The following is a 12,626-nucleotide window of genomic DNA, read 5'->3' as shown; positions in this document are numbered from 1 at the left end:
GACAAAAATCAAAGTGTTCTCGCTTCAGTATTAAATTATCTTTTATTTGAACTAAAATAGTTGGACAAAAGTATTATTTAAACTATTTTGTTTTGCACCTTAAAGTGAATTTTTTTTTTAAAGTGAACTTTTTTTCAAATTTCGAAAAAATTTGGAATTTTTTAATTTCTTCGGTATATTTTTAGTTCAAATGGAAAAGACACTTATAAAAAGTAAAAAAATTGGTTTGACTGTTTCAGATGCATCGTACGACCTCCATCACCGGCACCGATTTAAAAATACAGACTGCAGCGCTCTACAAAAATCGTTGTTACTAACAAGAATTTAAATATTTTTTAAAAATAAAAGTTGGTTTTTGAAGCTCAAATACAGTAGAATATCACCCAAAAATTTCGTTTACCGCAATCATTTCCTTCCCTTTCAAAAAAATTCCTGAAAAAACGCTTTTTTCGCCTTCTAAAGGAGACTACTGCCTTAAAGAAACCGATGTTTTATGGAAAAGAAATTTCTTTTTCCGAATCGGCTAAGTACCTTGGAGTAATCCTGGATAAAAATCTGAGCTAGAAAGAACATTTTGAATATCAGTATAGAAGGTTCTGTACTGCTTTTTGGGCGTGTAGAAGGGCAATAGGGTCATTTTTGGGACTGAGTTCTAATATGGTCAACTGGAACTATCAGATGATTTTAAAATCCAGGTTTCTTCACGCGGCGGTTGTTTGGTTGTCTAGGTGTCAACTGAGAACAGTCATAGAGAAACTGGACCAACTCCAAGCAATGGTTTTCAGGGGTATTACAGGAACTATGAGGACCACGCCAACAGCTGCGTTGGGATTCATACTATCCGAAGCATCCACGTTCAATTCTATCAATCCCAGAATTAAGTATGGTGTAAGATAGAACTAAGAGGGTAAAATTTAAACCCCGCTTTAAGATCATTATACCTTCCAGAATGGACTGGAAGAAGGTCTTTCCACGTTCTGTCAGGCCGAGGTCTGTGCGATTTTAAGTAGCGCCCAAATGTCCATTCCAAAAGGAACAAAAGGCAAGAGGATTAGTATTTGTGTCTGGGAATGCTGCAGCGTACTAGATGAGTTGGGTTCATTAAATAAACTTTCATTGATCTGGGTACCGGGTTACTCCGAAATTAAGGGAAATGAAAAAGTAGACGTCTTAGCAAAAATTTGTTCCGAGACAGCATTGATAGGTCCTGAACCAACAGTGACAATAATTCCGTGCTTTGTAACTTTAAGAAAATGAAGAAATGAAAAATTTAAGAAATTTAAGAAATGAAAAAAGTTTTATAAAATATATAATAGGATTGGAGAAGAAAACAATATTTTACGAAAGAAACAGTCATAAGCTATATAAAAATGAAATAAATAATATAATCGTACTGATAAACACGACGAGAACACTAGTAGAGCACGATGTTAGACGCCGCACTGCAAGCGAAGGGAGCTATTTGGACGAAGCGTGGATGAGAATGTGTACCCCAAAGGTCGGGCAGATTTTTTAGATATCTTTATGTTATACAATGTTAATAGTATTTTTAAATATTAAAAAATAAGAATATTAATTGCTTTGTAAAGTATAATTATTATTTTTTATTTTTTGTAAATAAAAAAATGTAATGATATATTAATGAATATTTCTATAAGGCAGAGGAAATTATTAAATTTCGTTATTATATTTTATATAAAAGTAATCAAAATAATTATATTTTACAAAACAATTAATAGGGGAGACAAGGTGCAGTTGTTACAATTTTGATAAAAACAGTTACTATGATTAGAGTTTAACTCCATATTGTTTGGTCAAACGATTAAATCAATGGTATATTATCTAGTTTTAAAAGGCCATAATTGATTTAGCTCTATATCTATTATTTAATTAACTACAAGCATTTGAGTGACAGTGTGTAAATTGTAACAACTGCACAAAGTGAATGTCGGTTGTTACAATACCAAGAATCATCTATAACATTTCTAAATTGAAGACAAATAATTTCTTATAACAACTTTTATTAATTATTCTTAATTTTTGACTCAACGTAATAGTATGTGACAGTTCCAAAGATATGGCAGCATTAATATTGTTTCGAAATGAAAGAAGCTTAAAAAAGTTTTTTTTTTTACTAATTTTGAAGACGAATATAGATAAACCATGAGATTTTTCATAAAAAATAAGTGTGATTACATTTTTGACAAATATTTTACATTTCAAACGAATCTGATGAATTTTGGAAAAAATATCCGTTTTCATTATCACTTGTACCAATTGCACAACAGGTACATTTTTTACAATAAAACACTTTATTAAAAAAGTATGCACTAAATGTGGACAACCAAGGCAGTTTTGTAAAGCTTAATCCTCATAGAATTTATATTAAAAAATTTACTTTGTTAAGTACAAAGGTCTATTAATTATTTAAAAAATATCAGGAAGAGAAATATTTACTTTTGGCCTCTAAAAACCAATCTCTAGAACTACCTGTTTCTGAGATATTCCATTTGTAACAACTGCATAGCGTAACAACCGCACCTAGTCTCCCCTACTATTATTTTTTAAATATTTAAAAATATTCTCTCCTTTCAAATTTACATTGCTTAACATAAATATTGCAAAAAATAAAACTTTAAATTATACTTTTATATAAATTATATTATTGTAGTGAACCAAGCTTCACAATAACATAACCAAGAATCTCTCATAAGTTCATAATCTATGGTAATCATCTACTAACTTCACTCTGCGAGAGTTTATCAAAAAAACGGTTATGAATTGACTGATCATAACTTTTTATTATTTTAAATTTTATTTATTTAAATATGTAGTGGTGGTGGTGAAGAGTTGTTTCCCAACTCTTAAAACAAATTAAATATGCTTTACCACGTATGCATTCTCAAGTTTCTGTAATAGTAAGAAAATTTAAAAAAAAAATTTTAATTTTTGTAATGTATAACTTATAATTTTTATAATCAAATGTATTTTTTTAGAATGTTTTCTCTTGAAAAGGATGGTGGCCACCATCGAAACGTCTAGACAATTATGTATATTAATAATAAATATGTTGACAAACTTAAAAATTGTCTTTAAAATTTTTTTAAGAAAAATTTGGATTCTTCGTTCTAAACTACAAAACAAGAATTTAAATTATACTTCTTAAATTCTCAACTTTTAATAAATCCAAAACTATATTATATTCATTTATTTTATATAGCAAAGGAAATCTTTACTTCTTAACTTTAAAAAACAAATTTATTATTAATTTTTAATTGTTTTAATTTAACCTATTACAATTTTTAAAAAAATATTTTTATATAAAAATGAATATTTATTTAGAGAACTTTTAATATTTTTGACGTCATTTAAAGTTCATGCTAGAAATTCTCCACGCGAAGAATCGCTAGCGCGCCACCTGTGCTTTCTTATAACATTGATATTTTCCACATCACTTTTGATCGAATCAACTTAAAATTTTCCAAAAAACTTCCTCTTACAGCAAGTTGTTGTATGCAGCCTCTAAATTATAAGTATATTAATACCTAGGCGAGGATGGGGTACCAATGCTTGTTTCAAGACTGATATAATCTCCTTAGAAATGGTTAAATAATATTTAACGGGATTGAAATACTAGTTTGTACATAAAATCTAAACAACTTACTAATTTCTAATTATTAATAATATTACTATAATTAAATTATTTGAATTTAAAAAAGCTAACATTTTTCAATTAATATTCCTAAAACTGCATAATATTTAGTAATTCTGTGAATAAGTAATTAATATCATTTCATATTATATTATCTCTCTATACATATAATAAAAAGATTTCGACAACGGATTCAGTGCCCTGAAGTTGGTAACAAATGGCCTCATACCCACTAAAGTTAGGTCATAATTTAGGTCAAATTTGACCTATTTTTCAACCTACAGTTCAAAAAGAGGCCCCATATGGGCCTATTAAGGCCTTCCGAAGGCCTTCCAAAGGGTCGGTATCCTAGGTCAAAATTTAGGTCAATTTGACCTAATTCTTAACCTATAGGTTAAAATAAGCTCTATTAAGGCCTTCTAGGGGTCATTATTTACGTCACCATTTATGTTAAATTTGACCAAAAGGGCCTCCGTAATGAACCCTTCACGAGTAACATTGCTTTACGTCGAAATTTATGTCATGTTTGACATGTTTCTCGACCTGTAGGTCAATCCTAAAACTGGTCGTTCCCTTACTTAAAAATTCTGGTCAAATGTTATCAATTTTTCGATCTGCAGGTTAAAAATAGGTCACATTTGATTTCAATTTTGACGTAGGGTAATGACCTTATGAGTAATTAATTAAAAAATAATAATAATAAATAACTAATTAGGTCCTTATGAGGCCTCTTTTTGATCTGTAGGATTAAAAATACCTTCAAAGTTATTCAATGTCTATACTTCATAATAAAAAGAATTAACGATGTAAGTAAACCAAATAATATCAAGTAAAAAATAGGAGGTTGGCGCGCAGGGGCGCAGAGCCCCCCTAATATTCATTTAAGTAATATATTATAAACAATAAATGGCATTTGAAATAATAATATTACAAAATAATTTTAATTTTATTTATAATATCAATCTTAACTAACCTTTCAAATTATAATTTTAGGAGTACCGAATGTCAAGTGTGCAAGAGAACATTGGCTAGAAGATTAGGAAAACAAGGTTATGAATGCAGGGATTGCTTAATGAAATGTCATAAACATTGTCACGTAAAAGTTGACAATTCATGTACTTCTTCAACCATTCAAAGTATTGAAATGTGAGTTAGCTTATTTCTGTATTACAAAAATTTATTATTTTAAACTTTATTTTTCATAAGCTTCATAGACTTCATAAACTTTTAAGCTTTTCGTTTTTTATATTTTATAATTATAACTTTCTCTTTTCCTCCATTTTGTTTTAGACTTAAATTTGTTACAAAATCCTTTAAGAAGTTAATCTTTTTTAATATATTGCTTTAAAATTTGTATTATTTAAGCTTTTTCCATTATTTGGGCAATTATAATTCCAATTTTATATTATTTAATTAATTTACGATTTATCTCAATTTTTCTTCGATACACGTGGAATTTTAACACAATATTGTGGAGATAATATGCATTCAGCTAAGAAAAGTTTTTTAAAATGCTAAAAAAATTTAATACTTAACCTTCCCTTAAGGGGTTACATACCTTTTTGACCGCAAAAAATGAGTGATTTTCATAATTATTTTTAGACTTTTTATTAAAACTTTATTAAAATAATTTACATTGCATCAAATAGTACAAGGTTTAATGAACATTTAGCAAGTTAGAAACTTAAAAAATATTAATATTTGTGTAAACTGTAGCTGTTGCCCCAAAAAACTTTTTTTTTAATGCGGCTTCTTCGACAAAGTTTTTCATAAACTCAGAAACTTTCACTACTTTAAGCAGAACAATTTTGGAGAAACTGTAACCAGTTTTGTTATTTCTAAAATAAGTTTGAAAGTAGAAAAGTTTCGTATTTTCTGAGGAATATTTTATGAGAAAATTGTGAAAAATGTTTCGTACAATCTAAATAACACGTGGTTTGAGTCTTCCCTTCGCTGTCTCGTCGCGTCGGTATTAACTTGTCTGCTTAGTATATGGATAATCAATATGTGGGAAAAAAAGAGAGCTGCTTTACTTGCCGGTAACGTTTGAATCATATTGTTTTCTTTTATCTATTTCACCTAACATTGTTTCAAATTCGTAACATTTTTTATGTTCTGTAATCCAAACTTTTAGTTAGGGTAATGTCACATTGAGTGGACCACCTGAGCTTTTACGTCATCTGACAGCGGAAACGTGAAATAAATAGAACGAATAGCAGCACCGCACCTAGAAACCGTAAGAAATTATGTCTCGCGATAATCATATGGCTCATTTCATTTAAAATGTAAAATCTATGTCCCTTGGTCAAAAAAAAAGTTTTTAGCTAGCAAATGAATATTAATATTATTAATAATTATTAATTATTAATTATTATTATTAATTATTAATAATATTGTTTGGTTTATTTGATTAATATCTAACATACTCTAATTTTTGATTTACTTATAGAAGAACTTTGAGGTAATTTAAAACGAAATGACAGATTGAAAAGCAGACTAAATGTTCTCTACTGTCCTTGTCCTCGAGGCACTTGCACTACATTGTCTCTAATAATTAATATATACATTCTTTTGTATTAGATTTAAACAAAACTTCTTTATAATCTCTAAATCTTATATTTTAAAATTCATTAATTACTTCATATAAAATTCAAGAATATCATTTTAAGAAATGATTAAAAACATGTCACTTATTTTCATATTTTATATTCTGCCAAAATGAATTCATTTTGGCACGCTCACTACGAGTAGGTTACGCGCATACACTCACTGTTTTACCGATGCTACAATAATAAATGAATAACCTAAAAACATCAAAGCAATTAGAATGTTCTGGTCTCTATCCTACAAATTATATAGTGGAGCAGAAAAGTAATTGATTAACGGTTGTAACATAGTTGTCCACTAGTGTCCCGTCTGTAAAATGGTAAGTAAATACTTTATATCTCTTATAAGTCAATTATTAGCAAAAAGATTCAATTCTTTAAGAAATCTGACAGCTTCCATTGCTTTCTAAATAACATACTTATGTTGTGAATCAAGAAAAGAGCAAAATGTCCCCTACTGTCCCGTATAATAGCTTTATTCTTATTATGTGGGTAAGAGTTTTTAAATTCAATGTATAAAAAACAGGAACTTGGTTTTATATGATACGAAGTTATTTATATGAATATAGTATAGATATTCTTAATATAATATTTGTTCTTTTTTATATACTGTTTCTTTTTCAAATGTCCCCTACTGTCCCTAAGTACCGTAACCAATCTTCTCTCATTTTTTGTATAAAAACAAAAAAAATTTGTTGTCCACGCAATAGAAATAATATTTATTTATATAAACGCATCTTAACATTTACACAATAAAAGAAAAAAGTTCATTTATTTAAAAAAATAAAGTTGAACGAAAACCAAACAATAGTGATCATATTCTGCCAAAAAACTGTCTGCCATTAAAAAAAATATTTACGTCTAATGTTATAACCACTATCCCTTTCGATTCTTTAGAACATTAAATATTATAGAAAACTTGATTACATATACAAAATCGAAAATTCACATTTTAACTTTCCTGCAGACTATATTTTACCTTTTAAATGAAATGAGACATATACGATATCGTTTGATGAAACGCATTTTTAAGAACACAAACCAAAAAAGAAGTCGCTCTTACAATGAGTAAAGTGATTCGGAAGTGTAAAAGTAGTGTAAAATTTAAGTTTTAAAAGGTAACTTATTTTTTTCCTACTACTTTGGACATTGAAATTGATTATCTTAGTTTAATTAAGTGATAATTTTGACTAAAAAAATTGTTGTGGCTGCCATAAAAAGTTGCATGTCACCATGAGTGGACCACTGTTTATAACCATGAGTGGACTGCCTGTTTTTTATATTTTTAATGTCAGTTTACCATTTTTATGGAAAAAAATTGACAATAAATTGGTTTCAAACTATGTTTTATGTTCTTTATTACTTTTTTTGTGATTTTGATGTGATATGTGCCAAAATTATTGAAAATGGTTTCACTTGTAAACATTGCGACACAATCATGGTCTGAAGTTGCATAAGCATAAGTGTTAAGTACAAGGTACTTAACAGGTACTATTTTATTATTATTTTTCTTTTTAATAAAGCTACAAAAGATAGGACAGAATTTATAAAACGTAAATTCCTATATATTTTATAATATTGTTTATAAATTATATGCATAAATTTATAAACATTATTAATACTTAAAATTTTATATAATAAAAGAAACCTCTATTTGAAAATAATTAAAGGTAATGCATTTCACACATATGCATTAAGACGACCTAGGTGTATACGTGAACATCTAGGGGAGAGTCTCCAGTTGTGAGACAGTCAATTTTTTTTAACATGCAATATTAAAAAGCTGATTGGTTTATATAAAAACATTTCTTTTTATATGAGCCAACTTTTTCGAGTACGCCGAAGCGGATATATAAACTGTTTTTGTTAAATACCAACACTGTGTGTGATAATCGACTAAAAAGCGTTTTTTCAATAAATGCGAAGTACTTTTTTTCCAAGTTAATTAATTGAAAAAGGTAAATGTAATGCATTTTCTTTTAGTGTTTTCCTTATATTTTGTGATGCAATATTGCATTGTTCTAATCTACGGTTGAAAATAATTTAATTTTCCTTTTTCAAAATAGCGCCAATTTCTGGGTGTGAGACACAGCATATCACCAGTTGTGAGACGGTGTCAACACCCATCTGGGTAGCATAAAAATACGACTTTGCAGGCATACTATTTAAATGTTGTTTTGAGTTTTTTTTCTAGTATTTTTGGGCATGTCAAGTGGAAAAAAGTCAATTGATTCAGAAGAAATCAATTTTAATGCTCTTGTTGAAGCTTTTAAATTGTGTTTATTTAGTAGTCATATTTTGGCGAATAAATATTATTATTTAGTATATAATAATATATATTATTAATATATTTAATTATTTCTACTAAACATAACGTTTTATGTCAAACTTATTAAATTTTAGCAATTTTTAATGAGTGTCTCACAACTGGAGATATTTTTTTTTTTTAAAAAGCGATGTGCTCGGAAAATGTATCGCAAATTTTTTGAGTTCATCGAAACACTATACTTTCTTTTAATAAAAGTTGCGTATTTCTGTTACCTTTCGAACGGTGTATTTTATTTACAATTTCGTTTGCCCGTTTACAATTTACGGGTCAAAAATAAAACCCGTCTCACAACTGGAGACACTCCCCTACTGATTCCGCTGGCTAATGCCCGGTTCCACCAACCTCGATTAAGGGCCAGTTTCACCAACTGGCGGTTAAGCTTGGTTCAACTGAACTCGTTCAACTCTTGATCGTCAGAGTTAACCGCTAGTGCGTTTCACCAGCCTAATCCCAGTTTAAAATGAACGCGTTTAGTTAATCTACATTCCCTAGAATTTCCTAGTGGTTATGGCGCTTAAATCTAACCACAGAATGTAAATAAACAACTGAACTAACCTAAAATATAAATGTTGCATAGGTTCTTTTGAGCTTAATATCTATTATTTTAAATTAAAACCTTAATAAAAAATGAGTAGTGGAGTAAAAAACAAGTTGTTCTTTTCATGATCATTTAGCTTCCACAATATAATATATACCAATTGCTTAATTTCTTATTCTAGAATAATTATTTAAAAGTATTTAAAAAAATTTCAAAAAATACAAAATTTGAATTTTTTGTTAAAAATAAAAATATCGTCCGATTAATTTTATAAATATTGATAAAATATATACTTTATATACATGAATCGATTCGTTTTCATGGCAGAAATACAATTTTGACAAGAGTAAATGAAAATTTTAATAAAGAAAAAAGTTATTTCAAAAATTACAAAATTTAAATTTTTTGTTAAAAGCAAAATTAGACAGAGAGAGCCAAACTTTTTTTAAAGTCCTTTTTTATATTTTCTTAATTTAATAACATAATAGTGCATACATATTTTGTGATTGTGGTGTAGTAGATCAGATTTGTAAATTTCAATACGAATGTCAATTAAATGACCATTTAAAATTTGTAAAGGCTTTTATATGAATATTTCTAAACATTTGTCAGATTTATTTTTCTTTTGTTAAAATCCTTCTTTCTTTATATTTTTTTAATTTAATTTACATTTAATAAAGTTAAATCTGTTGAAACAAAGCATCTACATGCAATATTGTTTTGATAGTGGGTCAGTTTAGGATAGAATGCTTTGTATATATAATGATTCCACTTATTTTGTTAAGTAAATAATACACTGAATGTTAATTAATTTTTTATACCTATAGGTAGTGGTCCCTTAAGAAAATCAACAAATCGTAAAAGTTCGCACTGCGCTTCGGGAGAGTTCGGCAAGTTGAACGCGGTCAACTCTGCTTAAACCGACAAAATTCAGCGATTAAAATATAAACTTAGTTCAACCGAGTTGAACGTGGTTAAGTAGATGGTGAAACGTACGCAGAGACTTGATCTCGTTCAACTCATACTTTGAACGAGTTCAGTGCTTGAACTAGTTTGGTGAAACTTGCCCTAAGACATTAACGGACCGTCAAATTTCTACTTGCGTTTCACCAACTTTTAACTAAACGTTATCTCGATTTAACCGATGTTAACTCTAACCGGCCACAATAGCTCGGTTAACGTGTGTTAACAGCCGGTTAACGTATCCTAACCTAAAAAGTGTTTTGAAAAGTGACAGATAGTGAAATTCTTGTTGCTAGAAAAATAAATTTTATGAACCATAAGTCAGTAAAATTAAGGGAAAAGTCAAATAAATTTTATTTCAAAGAAATTTTAATTCAATTGTTCAAAGATACTTCAATTTTTTAAATAAATTATATTAAAAAAAAACACATTAATTGTAATTTCTTTTAATTTAATACAAATTTTAAATAATGTTATTTAAAATTCGGATAAAATTGTAAATTTTAATTCAATTGTTGAAAGATTTGAATTTTAAAAAAATTTTTTTTAAAAAATTATAAAAAATTTGTTGGGTTGTATCAATTTCCCACAATTCAAGTATATATAGAAAAACTGAATAAGTTAAAATGCATACGAGAAAACTATATACAAGTAAATTTAAAAAATAAAATCATTAAATTATGTACTTTCGATTCACAGTCAGCGAAATGAGCAACTCAAAAAAAGAACAATTTTATTCAAGGCAACCATTTAGATTTTTATATCTCAATTTTTTCATTGGATTTTTAATTTCTTTGGACTTTTTAATCAGGACAGTAAGAAATTTTATTTTTAGCTGTTTCAATTTTTGAAAGAGGGATCAGGGAAAAAGTCAAAATTCTATCTAGAAAACGTACACTTTCTGTTAGAATTGACCAATCATAATAGAGAAAGTATTGTTATTTCGAACATAGTATACGTTTAGTTAACCATGGCTTATAACATGTTGGTGGAACGCATAGGCGGTTAAAGTCAACTTAACAGCGCCTTAAACTTTAGCGGACCGTTAGTTAATCGAACCTTTAACTACGAGTTGGTGGAACCGGGCATAAAAGATCTAACACGACCACACCCTTGAGTTCTTCGCGTTACGGGCACACATACAAGCATGCTACACATGCCTCTGCTCATTGCCTTGTCTCTCCTATTGTCTTTCCTTGTCTCTCCTTCCTTTTCCCCTTTGGGCCTACATACTTAGGGACTAGAATATCATATACAATGCACATGCATTTGGAGGCTGACTCAACGCTTTATGAAGCGTATATATTTTATTCGTTTTATGCACTATTCCAAATTTACAGAAAATAATTTGATAATAGCTAAACATTTTATTGTAACTTATTGTAAACAATAAAATGCCAGAGGACTGTAAGTTGCATGTATATGTGTATATGTATAATTATGAATGCAAAATACAAATACTACTAACTTATAAATTGTAGGACCAATATAACGTTATTTATACAACTTATATTAAACACTTATAACTATAAATAAATTATAATTATAAATAAAAAAATTCTTTCTTTACAATATAATTATAATTTATATATTTAGTTATAAAAAAATTGTTTCTGATAAGTATCAAATTAACAACGCCGTTTCCGTTCTCACGAAAACTGCATGCAATCAGAAACGTCAGCATAGTGCAAAGTCCAATGGGCCTGAAGAATTTCCCTACTTCTAATTCTAAAAATCCTTAGTTGACAAATTTACCCCACTTTGACATCAGCACAAGGAGTTGAGGCTTGTCGCAAAATTTCTATCGCTGCTGTACAATTTTTCTCTTCAAGCGATTAACACCTATCCTGGCTGCGGCCTGACAGATCTGTTGATCGCAAGAAAGTAGGAAATGCCGCGACTAAGCCCGTCTGCGCGTCGGACCCCCGCGTATAACATATCAAGTACAACGCGAAAGACAGACGAAAAATTTAATAGAATCTTCTAACCGACGGAGTCCAGTGAGAGCTGTTTTGAGTGAGATTCCAATTAATTAAATATTTAACAATTGTGAATCTTGTTTCTTAACCGGCCAGTCCGTACGCGTGGTACCTGCGCCGTATAAGAGAAATTATGCCCTGTCGGTAGGATTAAGGATTTTAGCGGTAAGTCTGTATCGTTTCAATGATTTAATGTTACTTTCAACTTTAATTCTCTTTCAAACATGTGCAAGTTTGTAAATTTCTTAAAATCTTGTTAAAATAAAATTTTAATGTGAATGCCAAATCTGATTTTATTTATTTTAAAACTCCTAAAATAAATAAAGTAAATTGAAATAATTATTTATCAGAGTTAAAACTAAGCAGAAACGGTAACTTTTAAAAGTAGGATCACTAACCCACACAATTAAACAGGGCCTTAAAGACCCTGGCAGCTTGGTGCCTCCCCAAACCGAATTTAAATAAGAGCCATCTCAAAAGCTCGAATAAAAGGAACAACATAAATTTATTATTCTGGTTTGTAACAATAAGTTTTGTTTTAATATATCAGAAATGTTAA

The 12,626-nt window shown here is 28.8% G+C and overlaps 1 protein-coding gene across 1 annotated transcript in view; it reads left to right on the top strand.

Moving 5' to 3' along the window:
• Positions 1–12,626, top strand: part of LOC122512727 — a 772,233-nt gene that overhangs the window by 577,595 nt on the left and 182,012 nt on the right. Inside the window, 1 exon segment of the mRNA XM_043628757.1 lies at positions 4,646–4,798. Coding sequence (XP_043484692.1) covers positions 4,646–4,798 — 153 coding nt within the window.

This window comes from Leptopilina heterotoma, unplaced genomic scaffold (assembly GCF_015476425.1).
Source record: "Leptopilina heterotoma isolate Lh14 unplaced genomic scaffold, ASM1547642v1 Lhet_125, whole genome shotgun sequence".
Classification (NCBI taxonomy): domain Eukaryota; kingdom Metazoa; phylum Arthropoda; class Insecta; order Hymenoptera; family Figitidae; genus Leptopilina; species Leptopilina heterotoma.
The sequence above is the reverse complement of the archived record's forward strand: the minus strand, read 5'-3'. Positions and strand labels throughout refer to the sequence as shown.